The 19,075-nt window shown below is 37.7% G+C and overlaps 3 protein-coding genes across 4 annotated transcripts; all 3 read left to right on the plus strand.

The window, feature by feature from the left end:
* The first annotated feature begins 3,623 nt into the window (after nucleotides 1–3,623).
* LOC117612731 (CDPK-related protein kinase-like) lies at nucleotides 3,624–7,353 on the plus strand. 2 transcript variants are annotated; one of them, XR_004583534.1, is made up of 5 exons: nucleotides 3,624–3,833; nucleotides 3,901–3,963; nucleotides 4,060–4,227; nucleotides 4,894–5,297; nucleotides 5,963–7,353. XR_004583534.1 is itself a non-coding variant. In XM_034341396.1 (4 exons), the coding sequence occupies exons 1-4, from the start codon at nucleotides 3,831–3,833 to the stop codon at nucleotides 5,014–5,016; spliced, it is 357 nt and encodes a 118-aa protein (XP_034197287.1). In that variant the 5' UTR covers nucleotides 3,624–3,830; the 3' UTR covers nucleotides 5,017–5,460. The 2 variants fall into 2 exon arrangements, 1 of the variants encoding a protein (XP_034197287.1); XM_034341396.1 differs by lacking the exon at nucleotides 5,963–7,353 and having other exon boundaries at nucleotides 4,894–5,460.
* Nucleotides 6,740–10,067, plus strand: LOC117612729 (disease resistance protein RUN1-like). Its single transcript, XM_034341393.1, has 8 exons — nucleotides 6,740–6,987; nucleotides 7,056–7,792; nucleotides 8,306–8,367; nucleotides 8,463–8,546; nucleotides 8,589–8,824; nucleotides 9,158–9,237; nucleotides 9,353–9,485; nucleotides 9,776–10,067. Exons 1-8 carry the CDS (start codon nucleotides 6,740–6,742, stop codon nucleotides 10,065–10,067), a joined length of 1,872 nt encoding a protein of 623 aa, XP_034197284.1.
* Nucleotides 10,068–13,486: 3,419 nt separating this feature from the next.
* On the plus strand, nucleotides 13,487–18,815 carry LOC117612730. Its single transcript, XM_034341395.1, has 2 exons — nucleotides 13,487–16,220; nucleotides 16,674–18,815. The coding sequence occupies exons 1-2, from the start codon at nucleotides 13,487–13,489 to the stop codon at nucleotides 18,704–18,706; spliced, it is 4,767 nt and encodes a 1,588-aa protein (XP_034197286.1). The 3' UTR covers nucleotides 18,707–18,815.
* The last annotated feature ends 260 nt before the right edge of the window (nucleotides 18,816–19,075 follow it).

A 19,075-nucleotide genomic window follows, 5' to 3' on the forward strand; every position in this document is an offset into this window, starting at 1 on the left:
TTTGCTTTTGTCTTTTGGGGTTTTCTGATTCTAACATTTACTTTTGCTTTTTGGGGTTTTCTTTGCCTGTTTGGATTGAATTTACAATATTATTCTTATTTAATTTTTAATATTTACATTAACATATTTTTTGGTATTTTAAATGGTTTACTATTCTAAGGGAGTGGGGGGGAAGGTCATTGTCTTTATTGCATCTAAAATTGCATTATATGACAGCACGTGGGCATAAATCCATCAAACTTTGGCTAAATTAACAAAGTTCATAGCCTTATAAATGAAGTTCATGTGAGACTAAGACTTTAGTCTTATTTAATATAAAAAAAACTATCTTTCATCCTCCATGGATGCCCTTGCCCTGGATATTGTCGTGAGTTTTAGGAAGAACTACCCTTAAGCTTTCATCTCATCTTATTAATTGTACATTTGTCACATAATAATAATAATAATAAGATTTCTATATTTAAACTTATATCAAAATAATGAAATCAATTTCCTACAAACAGGTTTTTGACAGAAAATTAGTATCAGCTTGTTGATTAATGTATGCGATTGATTTCAATAATTAAATTTTAACTGTCTGTTTTTAATGCCATTTTCAATAAAAATGGGGACCATGGTGAGCTCATATCTAAAAGCCAATGATCGATTGGTCAGGTACAGAAGAAACAACGGGCCCCACATGTCCAATCTACGCAAACAACGGGATCTCTCTCTCTCTCTCTCTCTCTCTCTCTCTCTCTTCTTGGACTTAAGTGCATCAAAGTGAAACATAGTCTACTTTTGTTCAATCATGCCTTCTTTCTTTTAATTTTAACTAGTACTAATTATTTTCTTCTTTGACTGGTGTCTACAACTTAAGAGAAAAAAATTTAAAATCTTCTAAATTCATAGTGAAGCTCATATCTAAAAGCCAATGATCGATTGGTCATGTACAGAAGAAACAACGGGCCCCACACAGCCAATGATCGATTGGTCATGTACAGAAGAAACAACAGGCCCCACACGTCCAATATACGCAAATAACGGGCTCTCTCTCTCTCTCTCTCTCTCTCTCTCTTCTTGGCCTTAAGTGCATGAAAGTGAAACATGTCTAGCTACTTTCTGTTCAATCATGCCTTCTTTCTTTTACTTTTCAGTAGTAGTAATTATTTTGATGTAAGTTTAAATGCAGACACATTATTATCATGAGAAATATTACCATTAATAAGATGTGAAGGAGATGTTTAAAATGAGCCTAATATCAGATATATTTTACAACATATACTATTTACTAGTGAATTAATATGCACACCAAAGTAAATTTAATCATCTCCTTTTTTACAACACCTGCTATTTACTTGAGATCTGTTGGGTCAACATATGCCAAATGCAGGAAATACAAATGAAAACTGGGTTAATGGGAGTCGGTGCAAAAATATGTGGGTTGGAAGTCCCGGGTTTATTATGTTGTCTGATTGCAATTTGGTTGAATTTGATGGATCAGTTTGGCAAGCATCAGTCAAAGACATTTCTTTTTCTTTCAAATTTAATTGAAAAGGAAATATATTTTCAATTAAATTTTAGAAGAAGAAACTTGAAATGTCTATGACTAGGTGTTATGTTGCCCTGAAAACCTGATCAAGAAAGTTTCTCATCTTTATATGATATAGCAATGAGTTTGACAACCTGACCGTAACCATAATTAGACTTTAATGATTAAATAAGATATTTTTAATTTAAGAGAGAAAGACGGCTTTTTGTCCTCTTTTTCTAAGAAAAGAAGAAGGCAAAATGACATGTAGTCTGAGCACTCTTTGTTCCTCGGTGAGACTTTTTTTGAATCTCGACAAATCTGATAGATAGATATCAAGCATATTCACTTTTAAAAGTTGATAGATAGAGACTGTCTTGATTGTTTGATAGGTAATCCAGAAAAACTCATCATGCAAGAAGTAAATCAAAGCAAAATAAATCTGGTAATAAAAGTTTGGATCAGAACATGATTAGCCAAAACTACAAAGACTACTTGCTTACCTACTTGTTTTCGATTTTTATCGCTTCACTAAAAAATTCAATATTGATCAAGCTAAGCCCATCACCATCACTTTTATTCTCATTAAAACCTTAGAGCATCTTAATTAGAATATGTGAGAAAGTTGCGTAAATGCAAGACTAACAAGCATGTATTTTTACATTTAAAATAGTCGGCCACCACATAGCGCTCTTAGAGAGTGAGAGAGAGAGAGAGCACCATATTTTACATATTAATCCTCATAAAGAGGGAGCAATATACCGCGATTGCTTTTGAAGAAGACGTATTTCTTTATGCAAATCATAATTTACAAAAATCTTTCAATGCAAACATAAGATAAATTTATGCGCACATGTTACATTGTGATTGGCCTAAAACATAAGTTTTGTAAGAGGCAAGCATTTTCTCACTTTTCGTTTCAACTTGAGCCAAAAAAAAATCTCTAATGAACCCAAGGGTTCTCAATGTCCAAGCCCAGCTGCACGGATTAAGCACATGGAACCAAACCAAAGCAGAGCCTGAAATTGAAAGATCCACAAGAGAAAATATATTTTTGATTAATATATAGAACATCTTACTTTGACTCTCTTGTAATTTTCGTCCTCTCTGTTCTACTTCCTGCTGTGCCTCTGATAAACCTCTAACTTCATTAATACCGGAAATGCCCCTGCTGAAACCTCATATTCACAAGCCATCTTCCTTCCCCTGTGCTCCCCTGACACCCTACTCGCAGAAAGAGCAATCGCATACCTCAAATGCCATCCCCACAACCTCACTTCTCTCTCTTTCTGTTTTACCCATGAGGCAGCCTCCTATTTTAGGAAATGGCTCGATTTGATGTAGGTAGTCATTATGCACGTGGCTACCCTTAGATTTTTTTATTACTATTTATTAGTTTTTTGTTTTACTTATTTGTTGGAAAGTCATTTTGTGTTGTTATAAAATGGCTTCCATAAGGTTATGAGTGAGTCAATTTTGTAAGAAAACTTGTAAAGTTTGTCTTATATGTTTCCTCAACTTAAATCAGAATTTATTTTATTTATTATTATTAGTTCCAATTTGGCATTGGTATAAGAGTTTTTATTGGTTTTGGTTGGCGAAGATGGGTGACAAATTGGGATTAAAAAGTGCACATTTTTTGTCGGAATCACAAGCTTCACATGTTGCAAGAACAACGGTTCAAAATGCAAAGTTAGATTAAAAGTAAATAAAACTTAGTGAGACTATTAGAAACAAAGTTCCACCAAGTGTGTATACTTGTACAAGGTACAACATTTTACAACACTCGATAGAACCTCATGCAACATCCGACTAACAAGAGATGCTATTTTTAACCAATTGTAGCCTGCTGAGTAAAAATAATCTCACAAGATTAAACCGAATTGAAAACCCATAGCATCAAATAATGGACAAGACAAACGTTCAATTAATTGGACTTGTCCAGTCCAAACCAGCCCATCAAATAGGGCCTTTCAGTTGACCCACTGGTTAGGCTCTACGGGCCTGAAATTAAGAGACCCACAACAAAAATGAAAGAATGAAAGATGAAATAGCATCCTACTTCGACTATAAGGTTCATCTTCTTCTCCGTCAGTTACCGTTGTGCTTCTGATAAGCATCTAACTTCTTCAATTCCAGAAATGCCCCTCCTGAAACCTCATATTCACAAGCCATCTTCCTTTCCCTGTGCTCCCTCCGACACCCTGCTCGCCGAAAAAGCAATCACATACCTCAAATGCCATCTCCACGACCTCAATTCTCTCTCTTCCTGTTTTACACCTGAGGCAGCCTCCTATTTACTCCTCAAGTCCCAATTAGAATGGTTGGTCTCTCTCTCTCTCTCAGATAATTTAATGCTCAAACTGTTCTTTTCATTTTGTCCTCGGCAGGCTCTGATGAAAAATGCTACAGATGCAATGAAGGAGTCTCGGATTTCTGATCTCATTGCATCGGTAATAATTTGGTTGCTAATGTTTGCTTTGATGTTCCATGACTTTTTCTATGGTATTATATGTGTTGTAAAAGTACTGTTATTTCTTCCATGACAGCTAAATGCACTTCAATACAGAAGAACGGATTTTGAAGAGTTCTGTGCCGCTGCTTTAAGTGTTCATCAGCTCGAGGCACTTGATCATTGCAAACAACATGCTCGATGTGTATATGAACTTTTTGAGAGAGATGGAAACAGAGCAATAGTCATTGAAGAACTTGCTTCAGTAAGTTGAAATTTTAATGCTGCGGTTTGCAGTCTTGCTTTAAATTAAATTAAACAGTTTGATAATCATAGGTTGATTTCTGAGTATTCAATGTGTTACTTATAAATTGGACTTGATTTACATCTCTAACAAATTCTCTTTGCCTTGTTACACTGGTAAATAACAAGCAATCAGAAATCACCTCAGATAAAGAGTTACTGTGGAGAGAACTATTACACATTAACTTGTTTTGACCAAGTCCTCATTTTGTTTCGAATTGAAGCAATGTAGTTCACTCTTCCATCACAGTAATGATTTACTAGTTTGCTCCACATCCAGAGAAAAAGAAGAATTTGAACTACTGCAGTTAGTAATGTTCGCAATCCTGATTTTAGTTGAGCTCACTGTATGCAATTTCAATGCTCAAATTCGGAAAAATGGACTTGTTATATCATATGTAGGACTATAATATGGGTGTAGTGTAGGTGGCAGGAACGCTGCATGGCATATGCCCTTTACTTTTACCATTCTAGAAACACCATCGTGACTTGTTGATTTGCCTTCTCTTTTAATCCCTTCTTACTTTTACCATTCTAGAAACAAAAAAGACTTATAAGGCTCGGTACAATTCGGAATGTAGCAAACTGAGACTATTTTTATTTACGCTCTCTTCAAAATGTGTTTCAGGAACTTGGATTTGGTCCCTCAATCCCGCTTCATGTGGTTCTCCATGACTGGATTAGGCACACTGATGGGAACTTGGATTTGTTGCATGGCGTGTCCAGGCAGATGTTTGTGAAAGCACAGTGAAGATATAGAGCATTATTTTTATATGCGTTTTAGCCAAACGAGATGTGCTATGTGTTGATAGACATGGTGCTTGTGCCCAATGATTGAATTTCAAGGTTTGGAGATCTGGCAAGATGGCCAATTTACAATCTGCTTTGGCACACAATGAATGAGGCTTCCCTGCCAATTGGTGGAGAGGGGTTTGAGCTTCCCATACACTGCAGGTGCAAGCTTGGTTACCAGTTTGAATTCTGTGTTGTTGATACTCTGAGTGTAAAGCTGTAGTTAGTTTGCCTAAATGGGTAATTACATATTCTTCAATTCCTTAGATGCATTGTACACATTAAATTAACCTCGTCTCTAACATCTGTCTAGTTACCGTGAAACATGCTTGAATTGCCTGAGTGTTGTAAAACTCCTCTGTGGCTTCAACTGAAAACTAAGCTTACTTTTCAGAGCGATGCATCTAACTCAGACAAGCCCAAAAGTTCTTTTTTCTTAATGTCTTTTTGCTTTCCTTTTTGATTGATACGGCTCTAACTACTTGTTTCGACGACTCACCCTACGTTGTCATTTCATGATTAGAATTGTTCATTTTTAGGTAACATTCAAGGGTTACTTTTGCAAGTGACCTCAAATGCAGGGCAACTAATGAGATTGACCCCATGAAAAAACTAGAGGTGCTAAATTGGATTCCAGCAAAGACAGCACATTCTTTTGAGAGTATTGCTAAATAATTAGTATAAAGAATTGCACAGAATACAGCTGACTTTCATCTAAGTTGACTTCCATTGCACATCCTTATACCCAAGACTTTCCCTTCTGATTAGGACTATTGTATTTTTATCTTCTTCTTTTTTTCTTTTTCTTTTTTTGGGTTGCTCGGCTTTTTCTAATGAAAGTTCTATTGACTGAAAAACAATGGTGTGCATGCCATGTCCCAGATATAATGCCTTTTCTTTAGCAGGGAGTGGTTGGGTAATTTCCTGCAACTGCAACAATCTATTGTTTCCTAATAAGAAACGCAACCTCTCTGAAACTGCTTTGTAGTGCTCTCTCTCTTGCTTAAGACAATCCTGAGGTGCAACGTCCTTTTACATTTTACGTTTTTCTTGATCTGGAGCCTGAGGTAATCCCTTGACTTCCCCTTCGAGACTGCCTCTAACTTATCTTGGATATCTCTGTTGTACAAAGATCTTCAATTTTGTGGATTTTTTTTTCCTTATTTTGTTAAATTTAATGTTAATGTCCTTGTTATATATCTGAGATTATGTTAAAAAGAGCTCGGGCTAATTCTTGTATGTGAAAAAGGGCTCAAGCCTATTCTGTCAGAAACTGTTTTTGTTGTATTATGTTTGTAAGGGCTTTAAGAAGCCACTTTGCTTCTTAGATGTGTATGGCTGGTTGATATTATCAGCCTTTCCCCAGAAGACAACTCTTCTATATGTATCAAGGAAAGTAGATTATCGAGCTAGGAAAAATAAGTCTGGTCCCAGAAGCAGGAGCCGACCTTTGAGTTAATCATCACTGTCTTTGTTATCCTTTTCTGATGTTTGCATATTGATCTCTTAGTGCTGCTAGTATTATAAGAAAATCCAACGTATTTCTCATTCTGAATATATATACAGCCAATGTGCAGCTAGTGTTGTTAATTTGCATGTGTTATGAATATGTATGGGTTTTTCGGTCAAGAATTTAGCAAAGTTTTGAGTGTTGACTTGTAGTGGGTTTGCAGGTTATCAATATGGCTTCCTCTGCTGCAGCAATCCCTCCTCAGGAAAAGTATGATGTGTTTCTTAGTTTCAGAGGTGAGGACACCCTCTATACTTTTACCAGCCATCTTTATGCTGCTTTATGCTCAAAGAAAATCAAAACCTGCATAGACGACATACTTGAGAGAGGAGAGCAAATTGCACCTGCCCTTTTCGAAGCAATTGAGGCATCAAAGCTTTCGGCGATCATTTTCTCGAAAAACTATGCTTCATCCACATGGTGTTTGGATGAACTGTGTATCACCGACTTTCTTCTAAATTTGAAGCTTCTTGTTTTCTTGCTGTTAGGGAGGAGTTGGAAAAACATGGACTAAAGCACTTGCGAAATGTCCTTCGTGAGATATTAAACGAAAAAGATCTAACTATTGACACTCCATCCATAGGATCAACTTCTGCACGAGAAAGGCTCAGCCATACAAAGGTCCTCATTGTTCTAGATGATGTGAATGATTCAAAACAATTAGAACTTCTAGTTGTTGATTATGTCCGGTTTGGCCCTGGAAGTCGAATCATTATAACAATAAGAGATAGGTGCCTACTTAAGAAATTGGTTGATGCTGATAAGATTTACAAGGTTGAGGGATTATATTATTTTGAAGCTCTTGAGCTCTTTTATTTGCATGCTTTGAAACATAACTGTACTGAAACATGTTATACAGAGGTTTTCAGAATGGTGGTCGATTATGCCGTAGGCATGCCATTAGCTCTTAAGATTTTGGGTTCCATATTCCTTCACTGCAACAGCAATGAAGACTGGAAAGATGAATGGAATAAGTTGAAAACATTTCCCAACCAAGATATTGAGAATATGTTGAGACTAAGTTATGATGGATTTGACAAAAATGCAAAGGAGATATATCTTGATGTAGCATGTTTCTACAAAGGGATGACAATAGATTTTGCAAAGGAAATGATAGATATAAGTGCTTTATTTGCGGGTGGAATTAAAGTTCTCATTGATAAGTCTCTCGTATCAATTTCAATATGGAACAACCTAGAGAGGCATGATTTGGTTCAGGAAATGGGTAGGGCAATAGTTTACGAACAATGTATTTAAGAGCCTGGAAAACGTAGTAGGTTGTTCGTTGCCGAGGATATCTGTCACGTATTGAGAGAAATAATACAGTAAGAGCCAAATGCATTCACTTTCTTGTATATTGCATTATCAAGAAAATTAACATTTTTGTGAATTTTCTATGATAAGACACCTAGGAACAAACTCATGTGTCAGATACATACAAATGTAGTTTTGATTAAACTTTTTTGTATATTGCATTATCATTTATTATCATTTATACTTTGCTCTTATGGTCAGGGAACTGAAACCGTTTGAGCCATATTCTTTAACAGATCTAAGATTGGAGAACCACACTTGGATTGTGCAGACTTCAAAAAGATGTCTAATCTATGTTTACTCAATCTCGGCGATTCTAGCTTTGGCAACCATTGCCAATTAAAAGTTTCTCTTCCCAATTCTCTTTGTTATCTTTCCTGGCAAGAATATCCTTTGAAATCTATGCCATCAAATTTTTTTCCAGAAAATCTTGTTGAGCTTCGAATGCAAGGCAGCAAAGTTGAGCAACTTTGGAATAGAGACCAGGCATATGATTATTTCGCTTATTATATAAAATTTAGTGTGATTATTTCTTCTGTCTTAAGTTATTAAGTCTTGTCATTTCTCTTTATTTATGACAGAATCTTGAGAACTTAAAAGTGATGGATCTTAGTTTCTCTACTCATCTTACTAAAGTCCCAGATCTCTCTCAAAGTCGAAAATTGGTGCATATAAATCTTTTTGGCTGTATATCTTCATATTTTCAGTGTCTCAAATATCTTCCTCTGATGCCAAGCAACATTGAATTCTTAAATTTGTCAAGAACTGCAATAAAGGAATTGCCTTCATCAGTTTGGTCTCACGAAAAGATTTCTTACTTGGATATTCGATTTTGTAATGACCTTAGGAATCTCCCAAGCAGCACCTGTAAGCTGAAACTACCCTCCTCCAGTTTCAGTCTAGAGGAATGCTCATGTCTTGGCAAGTTTTCGGAGCTTCCAAGGTATCTAACAGTGTTAGAAATGATAAGGGCAAAAATAGAAGTATTGCCCTCATCAATCGGGTATAAAATTCTTATAAATCTTGATCTCGGTGGTTGCTCAAAATTCAAGTACTTCCCAGAAATCTTGGAGCCCATGGGAGTGCCGGATATTTCTATCCTTGATAGGAACAAATGTTAAAGAGCTACCCTCATCAATCGAATTTCTCTTTAATCTCTTCATACTTCATTTGATCAATTGCAAACGGTTTGTGTGTCCCCCAATGAGCATTTGTAAGTCGAAATCTCTTTACGACCTTGATCTCTTGGGTTGCTCTGAATTTGAATACTACCCAGAAATCTTGGAGCTAAGGAAGATTTGAATTATCTTAGTTTAAAAGGAACCTCTGTTAAAGAGCTGCCTCCATCAATCGAATGTCTGTTTGGTCTCATCTCATCAGAATTAAACTAACAAATTGCAAAAGGTTTGTGTGTCTCCCAAGTTAAAATCTCTTCACGAACTTGATCTCACTTGTTGCTCTGAATTTGAAGACTTCCCAGAAATATTGGAGCCTATGGGACATCTAAACATTCTGTCGTTGAAAGGAACAGCCATTAAAGAGCTACCCTCATCAATCGAATGCCTTTTTGGTCTCATGACAATTGAACTGACAAATTGCAAAAGGTTAGCGCATCTCCCTCCCACCATTTGTAAATTGAAATCTCTTCCCGAACTTGATCTCACTGGTTGCTCTGAATTTGAAGACTTTCCAGAAATTTTGGAGCCTATGAAAGACACGAAGTTTATATCATTAAAAGGAACAGCGGTTAAAGAGCTACTCTCATCAATTGAATGTCTCTTCGGTCTCATTAAAATTGAACTGAAAAATTGCAAAAGGTTTACGAGTCTCCCAACAAGCATTTGTAAGTTGGAATCTCTTACACTTGATCTCAGTGGGTGTTATGAATTTGAAGACTTCCCAGAAATCTTGGAGCCTATGAAAGATATGAAGAGTTTTCATTAAAGGGAACACCTGTTAAAGAGCTGCCCTCATCAATTGAATGTCTCTTCGGTCGCATTAGAATTGAACTGAAAAATTGCAAAAGGCTTGCGAGTCTCCCAACGAGCATTTGTAAGTTGAAATCTCTTCGAGAACTTGATCTTACTGGTTGCTCTGAATTTGAAGACTTCTCAGAAATTTTGGAGCCTATGAAAGATATGAATTTTCTTTCGTTAAAAGGAACAGCTGTTAAAGAGCTACCCTAATCAATTGGAAATCTAACTTGGCTTAAAAAGTTAGATCTTCGTCATTGCAAGAACCTTGAGTTTGTCCCAAAGAGCATCTACAATTTAAACCGTCTAATTACTCTGAGGTTTGATGGTTGTTTGAAACTTAAGAAATTGCCTCCCTTCTCAGTCGGTTTCCACTCTTTGGAAGTATTAAACCTCAGTTACTGCAGTACATTACAGATCCCTCCTTTGCTTAATCTCATTACGAGATTTAAAGCTAAGTGGAACCATGATTGAGAGCATACCTGCAAACATCGAACAAGCTTCTTGGCTATTTTGCCTGTCCCTGATCAATTGCAAGAGCCTTCAATCTTTACCAGAGCTCCCATTAAAGCTATATTCTCTTAAAGCACATGTCTGCACGCCGCTTAACACAGTGTCAAGGCCCAGGACTGCACTCAACACATGGGTTGGATGGATATAATTTGTTTCCAGGGCTTAACCAGGAACGTATTTTCTCTAATTGCCTAAAATTGAATCAGAATAAATATCAAGCTTCCTCCAGATTGGTTTTCTTGGGTTTCGCTCTATCCCTTGTTGGATTCGACAACTATAATGTTAAAGGGAGTTTAGGGTTTGGATGTAAATTCAATTTCAAAGCAAATAATGGTGAAAGCTGTGAATTCGAATCGTATGTATGTTGTGTGTTGTGATGAAACCAACCACGAAGAAAGCAATGACTACAGTTTCAATTCGGATCACTTGGTTGTATGGTATAGTGCCTTTGAACTTGTAGGGGGAGTAGACTACACTGGCTATATATCTTAATGCCACTGAGGCCTCTTTCGACTTCAACCAAGTGGATGGTTTTAAGAGACCTGTCAAGGATTTCCAAAATCAGGTGAAGAGTTGTGGGCTCCGGTTGTTGTATGGCATGGATGCTCAGAAATTTGTGTTAGGTGAATAGAAAGTAGGAGAAGATTGTAAAACTACAAGATGCCATTATGAGGAACAAGTAGATGAACTACTTCTTCAAAAAAATTTAAATGCAAAACTGCAGGGGCAATATTAGCCATGTATATGGAGAACAAAAAGTGGTAGCAGATGCTCTTTGCTGGTTGGGGTCTCTCTTATTGTTTCGGTTTTCATATTTTGGGCTCTCACCCTCCTCTAGTGTTGCAAGCCTTGTGGCCGAGGATGCTTTCCAATTACAATACCGTTCAAGGTACGTAGTTTACATTCATAATTGTGTTTCAAATATTTAAGAACAAACCGAGTGATTTTATTCATTCAATTCAATGTTGTCACACGTCTACATAGCGAACAAGCCAAATGGTTAAGTTTATTTTTCTTGCTTTAGAAGTGGCTGTAAAAGGAACGTAGTTTAATGGAAGCTGAATTGGCATGCACGCCATCACCTGATCCAGTTCTGTAAATTTATTTATGTAAGTTGCATGTAGTTCAGCCAATCTATGTAAGGAAATATCATAAATGTCTTGTTTTGGCTTCAATTCATTTTGCCTCCGAAACAATTTACACAAATAGGAAAACAAAATTGAAGACCTTTTCTCCAACCATCAGACCATATAGAGATTGAAACAAACAAGAGATTGAAAATTCCTTGATAAGCTTATTGACTACAGGATAACTGACCGTAGTGGTCAAAACTCACAAAACCATAATTAACCAACATTTTTCCTTTTTCCATATTTGTTGCTAGAGATTGATAAGTCCATAAATATACTCATTTATGTACTCTTTTTACTTAGGTTTTGCAGGAGAATTAGATTTAAAAAGGGCTTATTACTTTACTTTTCTGATTTTCAGCTTTCCTGCGCTCTTTGAAGGTTTTTAATTTTAGCGCAAGGCCAATTGGAGATGAAAGCTAACATCTCGAAGTTCAATCTGTGATTTTTCTAGAATTTTCTACTGAGCCAATTGGTACAGTATTACAAGTAAAGTTAGCCCACGTGCAGACAGGACAGTTTCGTACATGTTACGTGAATGTGAAGAAACGAAAGCTTTCCCGAATTTTCCAAGTTATGTGCTATATATGGTTGGAAAGATAAGACATTTATCTTTCTAAAATATATTTTTAATGATTTTTCTAGAAGGCCGAAGATCCCCAAATCGTGTGATAATTGGGCTGAGGTGTATTTCCCTGTGGAGTTAGGAATTGTGATTTTTACTTTCCTATTTGGATTCCTTGTTTACCAAGACTTCTTGGACAACTTTTCAGTCAATTTTAGGGTTTAGAAATCTGATATAAGTGGTATTAAAGGCCAGCCGAGGCCCCCATACAAGGCATTCACGTCCTAAGGAGATCAACCGCGCAAGAGGAGAAAGCTGCCAACGAGTTCTTTCTTTTCCTTCCTTCTTTTAATTTTCAATTCTTATGAATTTATTTTAAGTTCATCCAAGAACATGAGTAACTAATTTCTTGTTAGTTAGGGCTTAATCTTGAAGCCCTAAACATGATTTCAATTTTATAAACAAGTTTGAATAGATTTTCAGTTTCTACAAGGGTGATGATTTCGGTTTCTCTATGTTATGTGAATTCTGATATTTTGTTTCTTTGAGTAGCTAACTTGGAAGCATGTATTAGAATTAAATTATTGTAGAACATAGGTCAATTGCCATATTGAATGTGTTCTTGTTTGCAACAAATAATTGGGTTAAGAACTAGTTATGAGAAATCGATTTTTGAATTCCTAATAACAAATGCCATGTTTTAGGGTTTTTGTGACACTCATATTCTCTTTGATCTTAATGGATTCTTGATTGTTAATTTGAGTGAATGCCATACTAGATTTCAATAAGAATACACGTATCGATGTAAATGTCATACACTTTACATACACTTAAGAGAGAATCATACAACTCGAGTCAAATGCCATGATCTTGTTATGAGTGTCGTCATCATATGCTTGCTAGAAATTGATTATCTATTGTTGTTTATGGATTGATTGATTGTTTGGAGGTGGATAGTAAGTCCTAGCTATTGTTCTTGATTGATTTTAAACCAATTTCTCTTAAACTCTAATTTAAATTCTCTTTTGTTTTCTTTTCCTTATTTTGTTTTATTCACAAAATCAAATCAAAACCCCCTTGGTGTTGGTGTGTGTTTGGAAGTCCTTTGTTTTGATTTTCAATGCGTGACATTGATAAACATCTCTTTAGATCACAATCTCCGTGGGATCGACCCTTGCTTGCTTACTATACTATCATTTGATTTGTGCACTTGCAAGGTTTTAATATTGTTGTTAAAATTTACCAACAAGTTTTTGGCGCCGTTGCCGGGGATTTTCAATCTAATTGAGTTTTGTTTTCAATTTCAGGTATATGCTGGGTCGTCGTTCGCAGAGTCACGAACTTATACCATACGACCCTGAACTAGAGAACACACTTCTTATCTCCATCGAGATAAAAATAAGCAAGATACACTTCCAATCAAGATGGGAGACGAGTTGGAACTCAACAACCTCACCCGACCTTTGAAGGATTTCACAGTTCCTAAAGCATTGGACCAGCCATCTTGTATTGCGTATCCAGCCACTACAACCACCTTTGAGATCAAGAGTGGCACCATTCACCTTTTGCCGCAATTCTATGGCAAGGCTGGGGATGATCCTCACATACATATCAAGGATTTCTTTGCCGTGTGCGCGACTATGCACAATGGAGGGATTAGTGATGAGGCAATCAGATTGCGTTTATTTCCATTCTCACTCAAGGAACGAGCCAAGGAGTGGCTCTATTCTTTACCTAGTGCATCTGTCACAACATGGACATCATTGGCTTCCAAGTTCCTTGCAAAGTTCTTTCCAGCTCAAAAGACAAACCATATTAGGAAGGAGATCATGGGAGTGCAGCAACTAGATGGAGAATCATTTCATGAGTATTGGGATCGGTTTCAGAGACTCCTAGCTTCGTGCCCTCATCACCAAATTGAAGATTGGCTACTTATGCAATACTTTTATGAGGGATTACTTGATTCGGAGAGGATGATGGTTGATGCTACTAGTGGAGGAGGTTTGATGAACAAGAGTGCTACTCAAGCCAAGGAGATGTTTGAGAACATTGCAGCAAACTCTCAACAGTTTAATTACCGGAGAGCTCCCCCAAAGAAAGCAGGTGTTTATGAGGTAAGTGCTAGTGATATTGGTCCTCAAATAGCTAATTTGACTAACCTTGTTAAGCAGTTAATCCCTCAAGCACAAGTGTGTGCCGTGTGTGCTAATCCCGGACATCATACGGAGTCTTGTCCAAGTTTGTATGGTAATGGAGAAGAGATGGCTCAAGCACACTATATGCAGCAACAAAAGCCAAGAAACGATCCATTTTCTAACACTTATAATTCGGGATGGCGGCAACACCCTAACTTTGGATGGAAGAACAACCAAAATGTGCAAACAGCCCCAGTTCAACAAAATCAGTTTGTTCCTCAACAAAATGCACCTGCACCACCTGGGCAAGGTAAGTCTTTAGAAGAGTTAATTAATTCTTTGGCATTAAGCACTCAAGGTTTTATGCAGGAAACAAGGCAAACACAGGCACAAATGTCTACAGCAATCAAGAGCCTTGAAAACCAAGTTGGACAGATTGCAGCCTCCTTGAGCCAAAGAGAGCCAGGAAAGTTTCCAAGCCAAGTAATTCCAAATCCTAATGGAGGCCATGACACCGCAAATGTGATTACTCTTCGAAGTGGAAAAAAGGTGGAAAAGGATGACAATGAGGAGAGAAATTCAACCAAAACAGTGGCTGCCCCCTCTCCCAAGCTTACGGTTCCAAGTGACAACTCTAAGGTAAGTTCTCTTGTGAATCATTCAATTACTTCAAAGGTTCCTTTTCCTCGTAGATTTTTGAATTCAAAAAAGGAGCAAGTTTCAAAGGATATCCTAGAGACTTTCCGAAAAGTGCAAGTGAACATTCCCTTGCTCGATGCAATCCAACAAATTCCAAGCTATGCAAAATTCCTCAAAGAACTTTGTACAAATAAGAGGACGTTCAAGGAGCATGAAACTGTGGCCTTAAGTGAAGAAGTCTCAGCCATGCTATTGGGTAAATTACCTCCTAAACTAAAGGATCCAGGGAGTTTTACTATACCTTATCTCATTGGAAATCAAAGGTTTGAACATGCTTTATTAGACTTAGGTGCTTCAATTAATTTGATGCCTTTTTCTGTTTTTGAATCTTTAAATTTAGGTGAGCTTAAGAAGACTTCCGTGAGCATACAATTGGCTGATCGATCAATCAAGTATCCTAAGGGAGTGTTGGAAGACGTTTTGGTCAAGGTGAATGAGCTAATTTTTCCAGTTGACTTTCTAGTGCTCGAGATGGAGGAAGTTCCTATTCCTGGAAAAGACCTTCCATTGATTCTAGGACGTCCATTCATGAGAACAGCAAGGACAAAAATTGATGTGTATGAAGGCACTCTCACAATGGCATTCGATGAGGAAACCGTGGAGTTTAAGGTCTTTGATGCTTTAAAATATCCTAATGATGATCATGCTTGTTTTTCCATGGATGTACTTGAGCAAATGGTACAAGAAACATTTAATGCATCACAAGAAGAGACACCATTGGAGAGGGCACTCATCCAAAGCCCCGAAACTGTGAATGAAGAAGGGAACACAGCTTTACTTGAAGCTGTGAATATGCTTGAGGCCTTGCCTCCCCAAAGAGGTAAGTTTAACTCTATTTTTGAGCCTCTTCCATTATCTACTAATAAGCTTGTTCCCTCTATTGTGAAGGCACCACAGGTTGAGCTAAAACCCCTTCCGGAGAACTTGAAATATGCATATTTAGGTGATGAAAAGACGCTGCCTGTGATCATTGCTTCTAATTTGAGTGCATCCGAAGAAGACAAACTAATTCGAGTTCTAAGGGAGCACAAGACTGCCCTAGGTTGGACCATTGCAGACATCAGAGGAATAAGCCCTACAAAGTGCATGCATAGGATCTTTTTGGAAGGAGAATCGAAACCTACAAGGGAAGCCCAAAGGAGGCTGAATCCGGTGATGAAAGAAGTCGTTAAGAAGGAAGTTTTGAAGCTTTTGGAAGTGGGAATTATATACCCCATTTCGGATAGCAAGTGGGTGAGTCCCGTCCAAGTTGTTCCCAAGAAATCCGGAATTACGGTTGTGAAGAATGAAGACAATGAGTTGGTGCCTCAAAGAATTCAAACGGGTTGGAGAGTATGCATAGATTATAGAAAGCTCAATACCACGACACGTAAGGATCACTTTCCGTTACCATTTATTGATCAAATGCTTGAGCGTCTTGCAGGTCATAGTCATTATTGCTTCTTGGATGGATACTCCGGATACAATCAAATTGCCATAGCTCCGGAAGATCAAGAAAAGACCACCTTCACCTGTCCATTTGGTACGTTTGCTTATAGGCGTATGCCTTTTGGTTTATGTAACGCACCTGCCACTTTTCAACGTTGCATGATGTCCATTTTTTCGGATATGGTAGAGGAGATAATAAAGGTATTTATGGATGATTTTTCTGTTTTTGGTGATTCATTTGATATTTGCCTTCACAACCTCTCTTTAGTGTTGAAAAGGTGTCAAGAATGCAATTTAGTGCTCAACTGGGAGAAGTGCCACTTCATGGTACAGCAGGGTATTGTATTAGGTCACATTATCTCTTGTAGGGGAATTGAAGTGGACAAGGCAAAAATCGACATTGTGAGAAGCTTGCTGCCCCCCAAAACCGTTAAGGAGATTCGGTCATTCCTAGGACATGCAGGGTTCTATAGGCGTTTCATCAAGGACTTTTCAAAAATATCAAGGCCCCTATGTCGATTGCTTGGCAAAGATGTGGAATTCGAGTTTAATGAAGAGTGCTTGGCTGCATTTAACAAGCTTAAGGAGCTTTTGACGTCTGCTCCCATCATGCAGCCTCCCGATTGGAATTTTCCCTTTGAGTTGATGTGTGACGCCTCGGATTATGCAGTGGGGGCCGTGCTTGGACAAAGAGTGCACAACGTACCACATGCCATCTATTATGCCTCCCGGACTTTGAATGATGCTCAGTTGAATTACTCAACTACAGAAAAGGAGTTGCTTGCTGTTATTTTTGCTTTAGAGAAATTTAGATCATATCTTATTGGCACTAAAGTAATTGTATTCTCTGATCATGCAGCGCTTAGGTACCTCCTCCAAAAGAAGGACGCCAAGCCCCGATTGATTAGGTGGACTCTCTTGCTTCAAGAATTTGATTTGGTGATTAGAGACAAGAAAGGGAGTGAAAACGTGGTGGCTGACCATTTGAGTAGGCTGGTGCAAGGATCCAATGAAGAAGAGGACATGCTTCCTCTACGTGAAAGTTTCCCCGATGAGCAACTCTTCACCCTCGAAGCCAAGGACCCTTGGTACGCTGACATTATCAATTATAAGGCTTCAAAACTGATTCCGAAGGATCTCACTCGCGCTCAAAAGGATAAGCTTGTAAAAACAAGTAGGTATTATGTTTGGGATGATCCATACCTATGGAAATATTGTCCAGATCAGATTGTTAGAAGGTGCGTGTCTGAATCTGAATTTAATTCTATACTTACCTTTTGTCATTCATCTGCATGTGGTGGACATTTTGGTACTAAGAAAACAGCCCTTAAAGTATTGCAATGTGGTTTTTATTGGCCTAGCTTGTTCAAAGATGCATATACTTATTGTTCCACATGTGATAGATGTCAAAGAACCGGTAATATTAGCTCTAGGAATCAAATGCCCTTAACGCCTATCCTTATTGTTGAAATATTTGATGTGTGGGGCATTGATTTTATGGGACCATTCCCTTCCTCTTATGGCTTTATTTACATTCTCCTTGCTGTTGACTATGTCTCTAAATGGGTGGAAGCAATTCCTACCCGGACTAATGATTCAAAAGTTGTTTTGAGTTTTGTGAAGGACAACATCTTTTCTAGGTTTGGAACACCAAGAGCCATTATCAGCGATGGAGGCACTCACTTTTGCAATAGGTCATTTGAGGCACTTTTAAAGCGGTATGGAATTACACATAGGGTCTCGACACCTTATCATCCCCAAACAAGTGGACAAGTGGAGATTAGTAACCGAGAAATCAAGCAAATCTTGGAGAAAACCGTGAGCCCTACGAGAAAGGATTGGAGGTTGAGACTTAATGAAGCATTATGGGCATATAGGACAGCTTACAAAACCCCCATTGGTATGTCTCCTTTTCGTTTGGTTTACGGTAAAGCATGTCACCTTCCGGTTGAACTTGAACATAGAGCATTTTGGGCAATCAAGAAATTCAATTTCGATATGAAAGAGGCTGGAGATGCAAGGCGACTCCAAGTGAATGAATTGGATGAGATGAGGAATGATGCCTATGAGAGTGCACGGATTTACAAGGAAAAGACAAAGGCATTTCATGACAAAGCCATTCAAAGGAAGACCTTTGAAATAGGGCAGAAAGTCTTGCTCTTCAATTCACGCCTCCGGCTATTCCCAGGTAAGTTACGTTCTAGATGGTACGGTCCTTTTGTTGTTACTAATGTTTTCCCTCACGGTGCAGTTGAGATTCAAAATGACAAGACGGGAAACATATTCAAAGTGAACGGACATCGCTTGAAGCCATACTATGAATCTTTTGAGCTTGGAAAAGAGAGCATGCACGTGGATGCACCACCCCCATCTATTGATTAATCATCTAAAAGAACAGCGTCTAGCTCACGACTATAAAGAAGCGCTTCTTGGGAGGCAACCCAAGCATTCTTAACTTTTGTTTTCGCTTTTGTTTTTAGCTTATGTGTGATTTCTCGTAAATTTTCATATTTTTGTTTTTGTTATGTTTTGTGTCATCAAACTATGGATTTTGTGTTCCAAAGATAAATTTTCGCATTTTTATAGCCCTAGGGTGTTTGCAGCCTGTTTCAAATGTGTTACAGAAGTTTTTTTGGTCATTGGCTGAGTTTAGATACCAGAAAACAGAAAAATAGCTTTTATGTTCTTAGTTTGGTCAAAACTAGAATTTCTGCCTAATTTATTTTTTGCTGTTTTTCAGGTCAATCTGAT

This window comes from Prunus dulcis, unplaced genomic scaffold (genome assembly GCF_902201215.1).
Source record: "Prunus dulcis unplaced genomic scaffold, ALMONDv2, whole genome shotgun sequence".
NCBI lineage: Eukaryota > Viridiplantae > Streptophyta > Magnoliopsida > Rosales > Rosaceae > Prunus > Prunus dulcis.